Source organism: Oncorhynchus keta, chromosome 17, assembly GCF_023373465.1.
Source record: "Oncorhynchus keta strain PuntledgeMale-10-30-2019 chromosome 17, Oket_V2, whole genome shotgun sequence".
NCBI classification, from domain to species: domain Eukaryota; kingdom Metazoa; phylum Chordata; class Actinopteri; order Salmoniformes; family Salmonidae; genus Oncorhynchus; species Oncorhynchus keta.
This window is the reverse complement of record NC_068437.1, coordinates 50,567,053-50,582,795: the sequence shown is the minus strand read 5'-3', so window position 1 is coordinate 50,582,795 and position 15,743 is coordinate 50,567,053. Positions and strand designations below refer to the sequence as shown.

The window sequence follows — 15,743 nt, the reverse complement described above, 5'->3', positions numbered from 1 at the left end:
CAGATGCCTTGTTCATCTTGCCCGGGCAGAGACTGAAGTGTGAGCTTGTTTTTCCCAGTTATTTTTACATTTTGTTCACGCCTACATGAATAATCATTCTATTTTTTATGTTTTTTATTTTAAAGCATTGTAAACTTTATTTTTGGTCCAGTGGAGGGTCGGTCTGTGGCCGTGACTCTCTGTGAGTGGTTGCATTTCTCCACCCTTATCCCTTGACTGTTTACAGGAACAATGGTGAGGTGTTTGCTCTGTCCCTGTACTATAGATTGCCCTTTAACCTCTGTAGCCTTCTGCCTGGTGTGTTTAACTTGTCTAAAGTATGGTATCTTTAAAGCTATTTTTTAATTTGCCTTAATGTGCACTGATTATAAGATCCTGTCTAAGGCTTTGTCCAACAGGCTGAGGGAGGTGATACAGTCCTGCTGTGTTCCCACCAGGCAGATAGGGGATAACATTTCCCTGATTCTGGATTTTTTTGGACGCCTCTAGGGCTATTGGGTTGGATGCTGGTCTAATTTCAATTGATCAGGAAAAGGCATTTGACCGAGTTGAACATCAATACCTATGGCCACTTTGGAGGCTTTTGGTTTCAGCTCTGGTTTTATTGCCATGATCAGGGTAATAAAGGGTGACATTGAAAGTGTATTGAAAGTTAAGTTGGCTTGAGTGCTCCTTTTAAAGTGTGTAGAGGAACTAGACAGGGGTGTTCGTTGTCAGGAATGTTGTATGCCATTTCTATAGAGCCACTACTAAAACACATTAGAAGTTGCATTGAAGGGGTGTATCTTTCAGAGGATATTCCTCCTATTCGTCTCTCAGTTTATGAGAGACGGTTCAAGGGAATATCCTCTGCAAAGGTAAATTGTGAAAAAGTTGTACTTTACAGATTGGGAAATGATCTGGAGGGATCATGGTTTTGCCAGGGGGGTTGGAGTGGTGTGAGGGGGGGTTCAAGTATCTTGGAGTGTACTTAGGGGATGAGGGGACATACATTGGAATGGGGTGGTTGATATGGTTTAAGGGAGGATGAGGAGATGGCGTTGGCTGCTATCTCGTATGTCATATAGGGGGCCACTATTGTTGTTAATAATGTGGTTGATATGGTGGAAGGGAGGATGAGGAGATGGCGTTGGCTGCTATCTCGTATGTCATATAGGGGGCCACTATTGTTGTTAATAATGTGGTTGATATGGTGGAAGGGAGGATGAGGAGATGGCGTTGGCTGCTATCTCGTATGTCATATAGGGGGCCACTATTGTTGTTAATAATGTGGTTGATATGGTGGAAGGGAGGATGAGGAGATGGCGTTGGCTGCTATCTCGTATGTCATATAGGGGGCCACTATTGTTTTTAATAATGTGGTTGCCTCTGTACTGTGGCATCGGTTGTCATGTTTAGAGCCACCGTCTGGCCCTCTGGCCAAGATACAGGCAATTATTGTAGATTGTTTTTGGGATAAATATCACTGGGTTCCACAAAGTGTTTTGTATTTGTCAAAAGAGGAGGGGGAAAAGGTCTTGTACATCTGGCTAGTAGGGCTGCTGCTTTCCGGTTTCAGTTTATTCAAATGTTCCTTTATGGACAGAAAAATGTGTTGTGGAGAGGGGTGGCAGGCCTGGTATTACAGAAGCTAGGGGGATTAGAGTTAAAGAAGGCTTTATTTTAGGTAGATAGTAGCCAGAGTTCTAGGGATGGAGTACCTCCGTTTTACAGAGGCCTTCATAGGGTTTGGAGTATACTGAAGGTGTCCAGACGCACTAAGGCTGAGTCAGTGTATTGGCTGTTGGAGGAACCTCTGGGCTATGGGGCAAGACTGGATTGTACAACTGAAGCTGTTCCACATTTCTCCAAGATGTTGGTGAAGGGCAAAATCATCACCTTAAGGAAGTTAATGGACATGGCTGGGCCCACATTAATGGATGGAGGACGGGTGGCTGAACATCTGGGGGTGAGGCCGGAAAGGATTGTCGGACAACTGCTGGGAAGTTGCAGGAAGGCTCTGTCAAAAGAAGAGTGGATTATGCTCAAGAGTTACAAGAAAAAGGCACAAGATTTCCCAGACTAGGGATTACACCCAGTATCCCAGTCAGACAGAAAGGCTTTATTAGTGGGTTTGTGAGGGTTGGAAGAGGTGGGTTTGGATGAGGTGAATGGGAAGGAGTTATATAGGGGGTGTGTCAAGGTTTTAAATAAAGATAAATAGAAAAGATACTACTTGGAGGGCAAAACTGGGCCTTAATGACAAGGTAAAGCCAGCATGGAGAGCACTGTACAAGCCACCGGTACAAAAGGGTACAGGTGATATGTAATGGAGGGTGTTACATGGCATCATTGCAGTTAATGCTTTTGTATCTGTTATTAATTCAGATGTTGGAGATGGATGTCATTTTGTAAGATAAACCATTTTTGACTGTTTTATGGAGTGTGAGAGTATAAAGCCTCTTTTTGAAATGTTCAAGTTCTTGTTTACAGCTGTAGGGGAGATTAGGACCAGCGAGGATGTCAATTTTTCTGAGTAGGAAAAACAAGATAGACAAGAGATATGGTAAGGATGTAAGATGTGTTTTTAAAGGATTAGTTAAAGCGAGAATAAAAGTGGATTTTGAGTTCTCGGTTGTAAAAAATCTCCCATTGTTTGAGGAGAAGTGGACTGAAGGAGCAGTATGTTTTGTAGAGGAGGGGAAACTAGTTTTTGTTGATGAAATTAGTTTATTTAATATATAATAATATATGCCATTTAGCAGACGCTTTTATCCAAAGCGACTTACAGTCATGTGTGCATACATTCTACGTATGGGTGGTCCCGGGGATCGAACCCACTACCCTGGCGTTACAAGCGCCATGCTCTACCAACTGAGCTACAGAAGGACCAGAATCACACATTTGTTGTGTAATTTCTGAAAAGGCAGTGTGCCAATATTTGTGTTAATACTTGAGTATAAAATAAAGGTTTTATAAAAACTCTCTCTCTCTCTTTTTTCTTCCCCTATTCCCTATCCAGTCCCACTCCAGAGGTCTCGTGGAGTAAGCTGAGTGGGGAGTTCCCTAACAAGCATTGTGCACTTCCAGAAGATACTGCGTATCGTCACACCCTACCCATTATCTACTAAACTATTCTCTCGCAAATCTTTACAGCTCTTGGTCAGCATTTTTATCATGAATGGTGACTGGATAATATCCCCAATGGAGAGCGAAGGCTGCGTCTACTTAGCTTGGGATTCCGGGCTGCAACATCTTCTATTCTATTTCAATGAAGTATTTTTTTTTCCATTTAATGCTTGCTTCTGATTTTCCTTTCCCCTTAAGTATCCTGACTTGTTAGAGCAACTCAGAATATGACCTTCAAATCAGGGCAACACTCTCCAGACAGATAACTGATATGGGATGAAGGGAATACTTAACCACTGTGTGGGAGTTAGTGAAAATATGGCACCACTGAATGTGTTTGACAGACTAAGTATCTCGAGGAGGTATTGAATTAGAACTACCCAGGGAGTAAAGCTTAATGGCAGTGGTTTAGTGAGATACCCATATTAATTACATCGTCTTTCTCATCCTGTCCTCTCATGTTTAATGCTTGAAGGATGTTTACAAGTTGGTGAGACTTGTTCTCTTGCTCATGTTTTTCATTCTCCAGGCCTTTATACTCTTGGAGTTATAGTCAAATATCATCTTCAGTCAAAACATGTCCTCATGGGTTTGTGTCACAGCAAGCATGATGATGGTGACGATGGTGATGATGATTATTTGACCCTGCTGGTCATCTATTAATATTTGAACTTCTTGGCCATGTTCTGTTATAATCTCCACCCAGCACAGCCAGAAGAGGACTGGCCAAACCCGCATAGCCTGGTTTCTCTCGGTTTCTTCCTAAGTTCTGCCTCTCTGACTGAGCGCTCCTCTCCTCCTCCTCTCTGACTGAGCGCTCCTCTCCTCCTCCTCTCTGACTGAGCGCTCCTCTCCTCCTCCTCCTCTCTGACTGAGCGCTCCTCTCCTCCTCCTCTCTGACTGAGCGCTCCTCTCCTCCTCCTCTCTGACTGAGCGCTCCTCTCCTCCTCCTCTCTGACTGAGCGCTCCTCTCCTCCTCCTCCTCCTCCTCTCCTCCTCCTCTCTGACTGAGCGCTCCTCTCCTCCTCCTCTCTGACAGAGCGCTCCTCTCCTCCTCCTCTCTGACAGAGCGCTCCTCTCCTCCTCCTCTCTGACTGAGCGCTCCTCTCCTCCTCCTCTCTGACTGAGCGCTCCTCTCCTCCTCCTCTCTGACTGAGCGCTCCTCTCCTCCTCCTCTCTGACTGAGCGCTCCTCTCCTCCTCCTCTCTGACTGAGCGCTCCTCTCCTCCTCCTCTCTGACTGAGCGCTCCTCTCCTCCTCCTCTCTGACTGAGCGCTCCTCTCCTCCTCCTCCTCTCTGACTGAACGCTCCTCTCCTCCTCCTCTCTGACTGAGCGCTCCTCTCCTCCTCCTCTCTGACTGAGCGCTCCTCTCCTCCTCCTCTGACTGAGCGCTCCTCCTCCTCCTCTCTGACTGAGCGCTCCTCTCCTCCTCCTCTCTGACTGAGCGCTCCTCTCCTCTGTCTCTCTGACTGAGCGCTCCTCTCCTCCTCCTCTGCAGCAGCGTAGCAGCGCTCCTCTCCTCCTCCTCCTCTCTGAGCAGACAGCAGCAGTCTGACAGGCAGCAGCAGTCTCTGACAGCAGCAGTAGCAGGCTGCAGCGTAGCAGACAGCAGCTGACTGAGCGCTCCTCTCCTCCTAGCTGACAGCAGCTCTGAGCAGGCAGCAGCAGTAGCAGGCAGTAGCAGTAGCTGGCAGCAGCAGTAGCTGGCAGCAGCAGTAGCAGGCAGCAGCAGTAGCAGGCAGTAGCAGTAGCTGGCAGCAGCAGTAGCAGGCAGCAGCAGTAGCAGGCAGCAGCAGTAGCAGGCAGCAGCAGTAGCAACACAGTGTTCTGCTCAATTTTCTATCTTGTTATGTTCAATGTCAGCCAATGAATCATCAATAATATATGATATGGCAGGTTGTGGTTATGGATATTCATTGCACCAATGAATGTAAGCCCTCTGAAAGACAAAAATTTAATCTAATTAAAATTAAATGTTATTGGTCACATACATGTGATTAGCAGATGTTATTGCGGGTGTAGCGAAATGTTTGTGCTTCTAGCACTGATAGTGCTGTAGTATCTAACAATTTCACACAATACACACAATAAACTCAAATCTAAGTAAAGGAATGGAATTAAGAATATATAAATATATGGACGAGCAATGTCAGAGCGGCATAGACTAAGATACAGTATATACAGTACATATGAGATGAGTAATGCAAAATATGAAATATTATTAAAGTGGCCAGTGATTTCAAGTCTATGTATATAGGCAGCAGCCTCTAATGTGCTAGTGATGGCTATTTAACAGTCTGATGGTCTTAAGATAGAAGCTGTTTTTCAGTCTCTCGGTCCCAGCTTTGATGCACCTGTACTGACTTCGCCTTCTGGATGATAGCGGGGTGAACAGGCGGTGGCTTGGGTGGTTGTTGTTCTCGATGATCTTTTTGACCTTCCTGTGACATCGGGTGGTGTAGTTGTCCTGGAGGTTAGGTAGTTTGCCCCTGGTGATGCTTTGGGCAGACCGCACTACCCTCTGGAGAGCCCTGCGGTTGTGGAAGGTTCAGTTGTCGTACCAGGCGGTTATACAGTCCGACAGGATGCTCTCAGTCGTGCATCTGTAAAAATTTGTGAGGGTTTCAGGTGCCAAGACACATTTCTTCAGCTTCCTGAGGTTGAAGGGTCGCTGTTGCACTTTCTTCACCAAACTGTCTGTGTCGGTGAACCATTTCAGTCTGTGATGTGTACACCGAGGATCTTAAAACTTTCCACCTTCTTCACTGCTGTCCCGTTGATGTGGATAAAGGGGTACTCCCTCTGCTGTTTCCTGAAATCCATGATCATCTCCATTGTTTTGTTGACGTTGAGTGAGAGGCTGTTTTCCTGACACCGCATTCATGTGATGAATGAGTGCCCTCACCTCCTCCCTGCAGAGTGTCTCGTCGTTGTTGCTGCTTAAGCCTACTACTGTTGTGTCATCTGCAAACTTGATGGTTGAGTTGGAGGCATGCGTGGCCACGGGGTCATGGGTAAACAGTGAGTACAGGAGGGGGCTGAGCACACACCCCTCTGTGGTTTAGGCTAAGGGAATCTAAGGGAATCTCAGCCATTTACTCCAAGCCATTTACCCTCAGCCATTTACCCCCAGTCATTTACCCCAGTCATTTACCCCCAGTCATTTACCCCCAGTCATTTACCCCCAGTCATTTTACCCCAGTCATTTATCCCGTCATTTACTACCAGCCATTTACCCCCAGCCATTTATCCCCAGCCATTTATCCCCAGCCATTTACCCCCAATCATTTACCCCCAGTCATTTACCCTCAGTCATTTACCCCCAGTCATTTACCCTCAGTCATTTACCCTCAGTCATTTACCCTCAGTCATTTATCCCCAGCCATTTATCCCCAGCCATTTACCCCCAGCCATTTACCCCCAGCCATTTACCCCCAGTCATTTACCCCCAGTCATTTACCCCCAGTCATTTACCCCCAGTCATTTACCCCCAGTCATTTACCCCCAGTCATTTACCCCCAGCCATTTACCCCCAGCCATTTACCCCCAGCCATTTACCCCCAGTCATTTACCCCCAGTCATTTACCCCAGCCATTTACCCCAGCCATTTACCCTCAGCCATTTACCCTCAGCCATTTACCCTCAGCCATTTACCCCCAGTCATTTACCCCCAGTCATTTCTGAATCATTTACCCCCAGCCATTTAGAAACAAGCCATTTATCCCCAGCCATTTACCCCCAGCCATTTACCCCCAGCCATTTACCCCCAGTCATTTACCCCCAGTCATTTACCCCCAATCATTTACCCCCAGCCATTTATCCCCAGCCATTAATCCCCTGACCAACATTTCACAGTCATGGTTCTGAAGCTGTGTGTGAGAAGGGACATTTAGAAACAATGGGAGCTTTATTAAAAGAGAAATGTCAAGTGAATAAATAACTGTGTCTCCATGGTGATGTGACAGTTAGTACTCTATAATGGAGATGGACCGTGAATTGACCGTACCAGTGATAAAGCTTCACAGGCCTACACAAAGAAACATGCTATCACATGCCTGTGGCTCAGATTCCTGTTTACTGGAAAAAAAATGTCATGGAATATAAACTATTGTAAATACACTAACATGATATTATACCCTTCAAGTATGACTCCCTGATAAAATAAAGGTTAAATAAAAAATCATTTAAAAAAAATCATATTTTCACTGATAGATACAGTGTCTGACCTTCTAAATGTATTTGTAAATAGCATAGCTTAGTGTTTCCCTGAGACAAGACTGTAGTGGAGTCCACATAATAAAAAGGAAAACACCTGCACACTGGCAGTCTTGATGCTTCCTAGCAGAGCAGTCTACATCCATGTATCAGGGCAGAGCTATTGTTAGTGATGACTGCAGAGCATGAATAGGCCTATGTGATTTATGCATAGCCTAGACCAGCCTGAAGCTTAAATGCATGGCATGAATTAAATGAATGATTGCGCTGGCGTTATTGATATATTGGTCAGCTGGTGTGCGTAGCCTTTGTGACCCTAAAGGCATTATGTTGACTGGAAGAGCAGGATAAGCAGCTTACATTACATTAGTGTGACAAGTCGTGGAGACTAGAGAGAGTGAGCGGCACAGAGAATGGAGCATGACTGGGCCAGTCTACGATAGGATTTACATCCCAACACTATGCCTGCTGTGTGGGGCATTCTTTGCACTAGTCTAGTCACTAGGACGTGTACCGTGCCGTACCATAAGCTAGACCTACGCAGAGGACAAAGCAAAACAGTTATTGCCATGAACGTCCCAATCAAATCAATAATCAATCCAGTTGATTGTCTTGACAGGTTGAAATGATAGGGTTATTACTCTAGCATTATGGGTCTTTGTCTTCTCTATCCACTGACAGTTTTCTGCTTCATTTAATAGATTGGCTAGTCATTTTTACAAGTGGTAAGTAGGATTGCAGGTAGCTAGAATTGATTTGCCATGTCTCAGTCATCTTCATTAGGGCACAGCGTAGCAAAACGTTGGCAACAGAACCAGCTTTTACAGAGAACCAAACGGGCACGGCATCTATTTCCTCATCCAACAAATAGACCCTGTTGTCAGAGCGACAAGGGTTCTCAGCAGACCGTGTGGGCCAGGGTGAAGCTCTATCTGCAGGCACTGTGCTGTCCTATCTCCCGTCTAATAGGGTTGGATGGGCTGTGTCTGTACCTCCTCTCCTCTTTTAATAGAATCCACCAGTCAGTGGGTCCATTGGGAGATGCTTCCCTGTGCTACAGGATGGTGTATGTAAAGAGATGCAAGCAGTGGAAACCAGAAAATAAATATAAAGCCTCTGTCGAGGATTCATCTGGGAGATGTAGTGGATTCTCAGGAGGCCACATTTTTATCGTCTGTTGGCCATTCTATATTCACAAGTCAATTAACTTTGATAAATAATTCATAGGGGAAGGCTATGATACGTAACACTGCTGGCGGGTAGAGGAATAACAATGATTCAGCATTAAAACACTGTTGGCAGGTGCTGTACTGCAGTCTTGTAATACTCCAGTCCAGTCTGAAGGTTTTTTAATTGTCTGGGTCTCGCCATGGTCTATCTCGACATATTTATACACATTTTTACACTGCTAGTGGATAGATGAATAGCAGTGACTCGGCATTAAAACACTGTTGGCAGGTGGGAAACACAGTGGGGAAAGAGAGACAGCCCTATCAGATCAAAATCAGACTACTGGTTAATGAGACCTCCAAGTCAGCTACGTTACACGCGTCATCATCAGTGTTGTGTCACTGGCAGGGTGACTGGGAACCTTGACGGGTACAAACAGACCAGCTACGACCTGCGTAATGCAAAGAAGCAAAACAACAGTACAGGGACAAAGTGGAGTCGCAATTCAACAGCTCAGACATGAGACGTATGTGGCAGGGACTCCAGACAATCCCAGAGATCATAAAGGGAAAGCCAGCCACGTCCCGTAACACGGACGCCTCGCTCCCGGACACCGACGCCTCGCTCCCGGACACCGACCCTCGCTCCCGGACACCGACCCCTCGCTCCCGGACACCGACGCCTCGCTCCCGGACACCGACCCCTCGCTCCCGGACACCGACCCCTCGCTCCCGGACACCGACGCCTCGCTCCCGGACACCGACCCCTCGCTCCCGGACACCGACCCCTCGCTCCCGGACACCGACGCCACGTTCCCGGACACGACCCCTCGCTCCCGGACACCGACCCCTCGCTCCCGGACACCGACGCCACGTTCCAGGACACCGACCCCTCGCTCCCGGACACCGACGCCTCGCTCCCGGACACCGACCCCTCGCTCCCGGACACCGACCCCTCGCTCCCGGACACCGACGCCTCGCTCCCGGACACCGACGCCTCGCTCCCGGACACCGACGCCTCGCTCCCGGACACCGATGCCACGTCCCGGACACCGATGCCACGTCCCAGACACCGACCCCTCGCTCCCGGACACTGATGCCACATCCCCACACCCCTCGCTCCCGGACACCGACCCCCTCGCTCCCGGACACACAGACCCCTCGCTCCCGGACACCGACCCTTCATTCCCGGACACCGACCCCGCTCCCGGACACAGGCCCCTCGCTCCCGGACACAGACCCTCGCTCCCGGACGGACACAGACCCCTCGCTCCCGGACACCGACCCCCTCGCTCCCGGACACCGACCCCTCGCTCCCGGACACCGACCTCTCGCTCCCGAACACCGATGCCACGTCCCGGACACCGACCTCTCGCTCCCGAACACCGATACCACGTCCCGGGCACCGACGCCTCGCTCCCGGACACCGATGCCTCGCTCCCGGAAAAGCTTAACACCTTTTTTGGCTGCTTCGAGGAAAACAATGCTGGCCTTCTAGGCAGAGTTGCAAAGAAAAAGCCATATCTCAGACTGGCCAATAAAAATAAAAGTTTAAGATGGGCAAAAGAACAAAGACACTGGACAGAAGAACTCTGCCTAGAAGGCCAGCATTCCAGAGTCACCTCTTCACTGTTGACGTTGAGACTGGTGTTTTGCAGGTACTATTTAATGGAGCTGCCAGTTGAGGACTTGTGAGGCGTCTGTTTCTCAAACTAGACACTCTAATGTACTTGTCCACTTGCTCAATTGTGCACCGAAGCCTCTCACTCCTCTTTCTATTCTGGTTAGAGCGAGTTTGCGTTGTTCTGTGAAGGGAGTAGTACACTACGTTGTACGAGATCTTCAGTTTCTTGGCAATTTCTCGCATGGAATAGCCTTCATTTCTCAGAACAAGAATAGACTGACGAGTTTCAGAAGAAAGTGCTTTGTTTCTGGCCATTTTGAGCCTGTAATCGATCCGACAAATGCTGATGCTCCAGATACTCAACTAGTCTAAAGAAGGCCAGTTTGACGGTTTTCAGCTGTGCTAATATAATTGCAAAAGGGTTTTCTAATGATCAGTTAGTCTTTTAAAATGATAAACTTGGATTAGTTAACACAACGTGCCATTGGAACACAGGGGTGATGGTTGCTGATAATGGGTCTCTGTACGCCTATATAGATATTCCATAAAGAATCTGCCGTTTCCAGCTACAGTAGTCATTTACAACATTAACAATGTCTACACTGTATTTCTGATCAGTTTGCTGTTATTTTAGTGGACAAAAAATTAGCTTTTCTTTCAAAAACAAGGACATTTCTAAGTGACCCCAAACTTTTGAACGGTAGTGTATATATTATATGTATATAATATATATGTCTCTGACATTGCTCGTTCTAATACTTATTTTTTTTCAAATGATGTGTGTATCATGTTTTTAATGTATTTTTATTGCTAGGTATTACTGCACTGTTGGAGCTAGAAACACAAACATTTAGCTAGGTATTACTGCACTGTTGGAGCTAGAAACACAAACATTTAGCTAGGTATTACTGCACTGTTAGAGCTAGAAACACAAACATTTAGCTAGGTATTACTGCACTGTTGGAGCTAGAAACACAAACATTTAGCTAGGTATTACTGCACTGTTGGAGCTAGAAAAACAAACATTGTAACGGCGTTCTTCGTTTGTGGAAAGAGAGTCGGACCGAAATGCAGCGTAGTGGTTACTCATGACTTTAATAGAAAAAGTGACACATGAAATAACGATACAAAATACAAAACAACAAACGGAACGTGAAACCTATACAGCCTATCTGGTGGAACTACACAGAGACAGGAACAATCACCCACGAAATACACAGCGAAACCCAGGCTACCTAAATACGGTTCCCAATCAGAGACAACAAGAATCACCTGACTCTGATTGAGAACCACCTCAGGCAGCCAAGCCTAAACAACACCCTACTCAGCCGCGATCCCAAATACTACAAACCCCAATACGAAAATACAATAACCCCATGTCTGAACCTGGCCTGAACAAATAATTAAAGAAAACACAAAATACTAAGACCAAGGCGTGACAAACATTTAGCTAGGTATTACTGCACTGTTGAAGCTAGAAACACAAGCATTTAGCTAGGTATTACTGCACTGTTGGAGCTAGAAACACAAACATTTAGCTAGGTATTACTGCACTTTTAGAGCTAGAAACACAAGCATTAGGTATTACTGCACTGTTGCACAGGGCCGTTAGTGTAGCAGGGCCTTTAGTGTAGCAGGGCCGTTAGTGTAGCAGGGCCGTTAGTGTAGCAGGGCCGTTAGTGTAGCAGGGCCCGACCATGGTATAAATCCTGGTCCCTGGTCACTAGTCCCTGGTTCCTGGTCCCTGGTCACTGGCCACTAGTCCCTGGTTACTAGTCCCTGGTCACTAGTCTCTAGTCACTAGTCCCTTGTCATTAGACCCTGGTCCCTGATCACTAGACCCTGGTCCCTGGTCACTAGTCCCTGGTCACTAGTCCCTGGTTACTGGTCACTAGTCTCTGGTCACTAGTCCCTGGTCACTAGTCCCTGGTTCCTGGTCCCTGGTTCCTGGTCCCTGGCTGGTGATTTAGCGTGAGGGAAGTGAGCTTCCCTGATCAGGTGCATTCAGACTGGTGCAATAGAGGAGCCTGAGGTGACCAGACCACATTATTACTGATTATTAGATTCACGACCCTGTCTGCTGCCCCCTTGCTGATTCTACAGTACATTCCCCAGGACACCTTTCAGAGAAAGAGAAAGGTAGAAGCCAGCCCTTAGATGTCTATTTAGAACTTGAAATGTATTTGAGGCTGTAATAGGTACAGGATACTGTATATGTGAAATATGTATTTGATCGATTATACTGTATTCTACAAGATGCACTATATATCCTCTCCTACAGATGTGCTATCTTAATTTGACCAGTTTCTCACAGCAGGATATTTATCCTGCAGCAACAAGAAATGTGAATGATTATGTTGATTATAACTAAGGGATATTTTTGTAGGGGTTGATACATTTTTAGTTAGGATAAATCAAGTCTGAAATTTGAAAGCCTTTTTAAACCTCAGATACACTATAATTATAATTTCCTGCTGCGTAGGAAAATTCTCTGTGACAACAGAGTGATCAAATTAAGATATCATATCTGTAAGTGCACTTCTTAAATATGGTCATGATTCCTACCTTAATAATGTTGTAAAAAGCAGGATCCCAGCTGTTTGCAGTGTATGAGAGTCTCTGGGTTGTTGTACTAGCTGTTGAGAGCCTTTTACTGTATAGTCATGTTTTGTAGTGGGCCTGGAATTAATGACCTGGGGCTGTAGGATCAGTTTAGTCTTTCAGATCATAATACATCAGATGACATGAACATGGGGACCTGATCCTAGATCAGCACTGCTACTCTGATATGCTTTATGAATACAGGCCCAGGTCCCCAACCTATGGTGTTCCGGTCTTTAAATTAGTGTTTGCATAGTTTTTATTCACAGTCACAAGAGGTCCCTGCAAACACACAACTGCTTCCTTTGAAATGGGTTGCTAGGATACGAGTGCAGTGAAAATGAAATCCCCTCTTTGTTTCATTTCTCCAGCTGTAAAGCTCAGAAATTATGTCATCATCTCAATGGAGTGTGTGTGTGTGTGTGTGTGTGTGTGTGTGTGTGTGTGTGTGTGTGTGTGTGTGTGTGTGTGTGTGTGTGTGTGTGTGTGTGTGTGTGTGTGTGTGTGTGTGTGTGTGTGTGTGTGTGTGTGTGTGTGTGTGTGTGTGTGTGTGTGTGTGCGTTTATTTTCAGCAAACTTAACATGTGTACATATTTGTATGAACATAACAAGATTCAACAACTGAGACATAAACTGAACAAGTTCCACAGACATGTAAATAATGTGTCCCTGAACAAAGGGGGGGGTCAAAATCAAAGTAACAGTCAGTATCTGGTGTGGCCTCCAGCTGCATTAAGTACTGCAGTGCATCTTCTCCTCATAGACTGCTCCAGATTTGCCAGTGCCACTTGCTGTGAGATGTTACCCCACTCTTCCACCAAGGCACCTGCAAGTTCCCGGACATTTCTGGGTGGAATGGCCCTAGCCCTCACCCTCCGATCCAACAGGTCCCAGACGTGCTCAATGGGATTGAGATCCAGGCTCAGACTTTTTCGCTGGCCATGGCAGAACACTGACATTCCTGTCTTGCACGAAATTACACACAGAACGAGCAGTATGGCTGGTGGCATTGTCATGCTGGAGGGTCATGTCAGGATGAACCTGCAGGAAGGGTACCACATGAGGGAGGAGGATGTCTTCCCTGTAACGCACAGCGTTGAGATTGCCTGCAATGACAACAAGCTCAGTCCGATGATGCTGTGATACACTGCCCCAGACCATGACGGACTCTCCACCTCCAAATCGATCCCGCTCCAGAGTACAGGCCTCGGTCTAACGCTCATTCCTTCGACGATAAACACAAATCTGACCATCACCCCTGTTGAGACAAAACCGCGACTTGTCAGTGAAGAGCACTTTATGCCAGTCCTGTCTGGTCCAGCGACGGTGGGTTTGTTCCCATAGGCAACATAGTTGCCGGTGATGTCGGGTGAGGACCTGCCTTACAACAGGCCTACAAGCCCTCAGTCCAGCCTCTCTCAGTCTATTGCGGACAGTCTGAGCACTGATGGAGCGATTGTGCCTTCCTGGTGACAATGCCCCCCCCCCACGTTATCTCCTTGCCACCGCTGCTGAAAAGAATCTTAGGAGTAAGACTTGTCTCTCTGCATCTGTGTGATTCATAGCCTCTCATATCAGACCCGTTAATCCCATTTAGTCCTGGTCAGTGTTAGATGAGGCATAGAGGGAGTGTTTGATGACCTTAGCATGTTTCCTCTCCATTTCTCTAACTGATGTCAGCAGGTTGACGGTTATTGTCATGAGTTTTGTCCTGAAGGTAGAACTGAGCAATTTCCCTTTAGATAGGCCAACTGCAAAGTCAAAATTGTCTATATTGTCAAATTTCATGAAAACAAAGATGTGTTTTTCTGTCTTAATTTAAGGTTAGGGTTAGGCATTAGGGTTAGCACTGTGGTTAATGTTAGGGTTGGGTTTAAAATCAGATTTTCTGACTTTGCATATTAAATATTCTGGGAACCTATATCTTGTCATATCCCCACAATGTTCCCACAACCTAAAGAAATGTTCTGGAAACCTTTTAGAGAACATACAACATGTTCTGGAAACCTTTTAGAGAACATACAACGTGTTCTGGGAACCTTTTAGAGAACATACAACATGTTCTGGAAACCTTTTAGAGAACATACAACATGTTCTGGAAACCTTTCAGAGAACATACAACGTGTTCTGGAAACCTTTTAGAGAACACAACGTGTTCTGGGAACCTTTTAGAGAACATACAACGTGTTCTGGGAACCTTTTAGAGAACATACAACATGTTCTGGAAGACTTTTAGAGAACATACAACGTGTTCTGGAAACCTTTTAGAGAACATACAACGTGTTCTGGAAACCTTTTAGAGAACATACAATGTGTTCTGGGAACCTTTTAGAGAATATACAAAGTGTTCTGGGAACCTTTTAGAGAACATACAATGTGTTCTGGGAACCTTTTAGAGAATATACAAAGTGTTCTGGGAACCTTTTAGAGAGCATACAACGTGTTCTGGTAACCTTTTAGAGAGCATACAATGTGTTCTGGGAACGTTCTTGTAACATCAGGTGAATGTTTTTTGCACTGAAAAGAAACATTGTAGAATCATCTACACAGCTGGACAGTTTTTGTGTTTTGGGAACATATATTTTGTGATGTGCCCACAATGTTCCCACAACCTAATGAAACATTCGGGGAACATTTAAAGAACAGATTAAATGTGTTCTTGGAACGTTATAGTAACATCAGGCAAATGTTTTATGCAAACATTCTATTTTCAACAGTTTTTTGTGTTATGAGAACATTTGCCGCGACCTTTCAAATGTTCTGGAGCTTTCCCAGAACCAATTTTGGTTTGCTGGGTAGTGGTGAACATCATTACCTGGAGCCTATCTGTCGCTATAATATAATAATAATAATATATGCCATTTAGCAGACGCTTTTATCCAAAGCGACTTACAGTCATGTGTCTACATTCCAGGGATACCCTGGCGTTACAAGCGCCATGCTCTACCAACATCAGAAAGATGCCGATCCGCTGTTCTATTCCTCTGTTCCGCTGCCTCCGAGGACCACCATTCTAGAGTGTTGC

The 15,743-nt window shown here is 46.0% G+C and overlaps 2 protein-coding genes across 4 annotated transcripts in view; both read left to right on the top strand.

Moving 5' to 3' along the window:
• Positions 1-15,743, top strand: part of LOC118376716 (contactin-1a-like) — a 180,764-nt gene that overhangs the window by 69,207 nt on the left and 95,814 nt on the right. The gene's annotated exons all lie outside the window — the stretch shown is intronic.
• Positions 9,023-9,991, top strand: LOC127908472 (uncharacterized). The gene has a single exon (XM_052467024.1). The coding sequence runs from the start codon at positions 9,023-9,025 to the stop codon at positions 9,989-9,991; it is 969 nt and encodes a 322-aa protein (XP_052322984.1).

Bases quoted from the DNA above. Each gene is read 5' to 3' on its own strand.
- LOC127908472 (XM_052467024.1), top strand. From the start codon at position 9,023: ATGTGGCAGGGACTCCAGACAATCCCAGAGATCATAAAGGGAAAGCCA.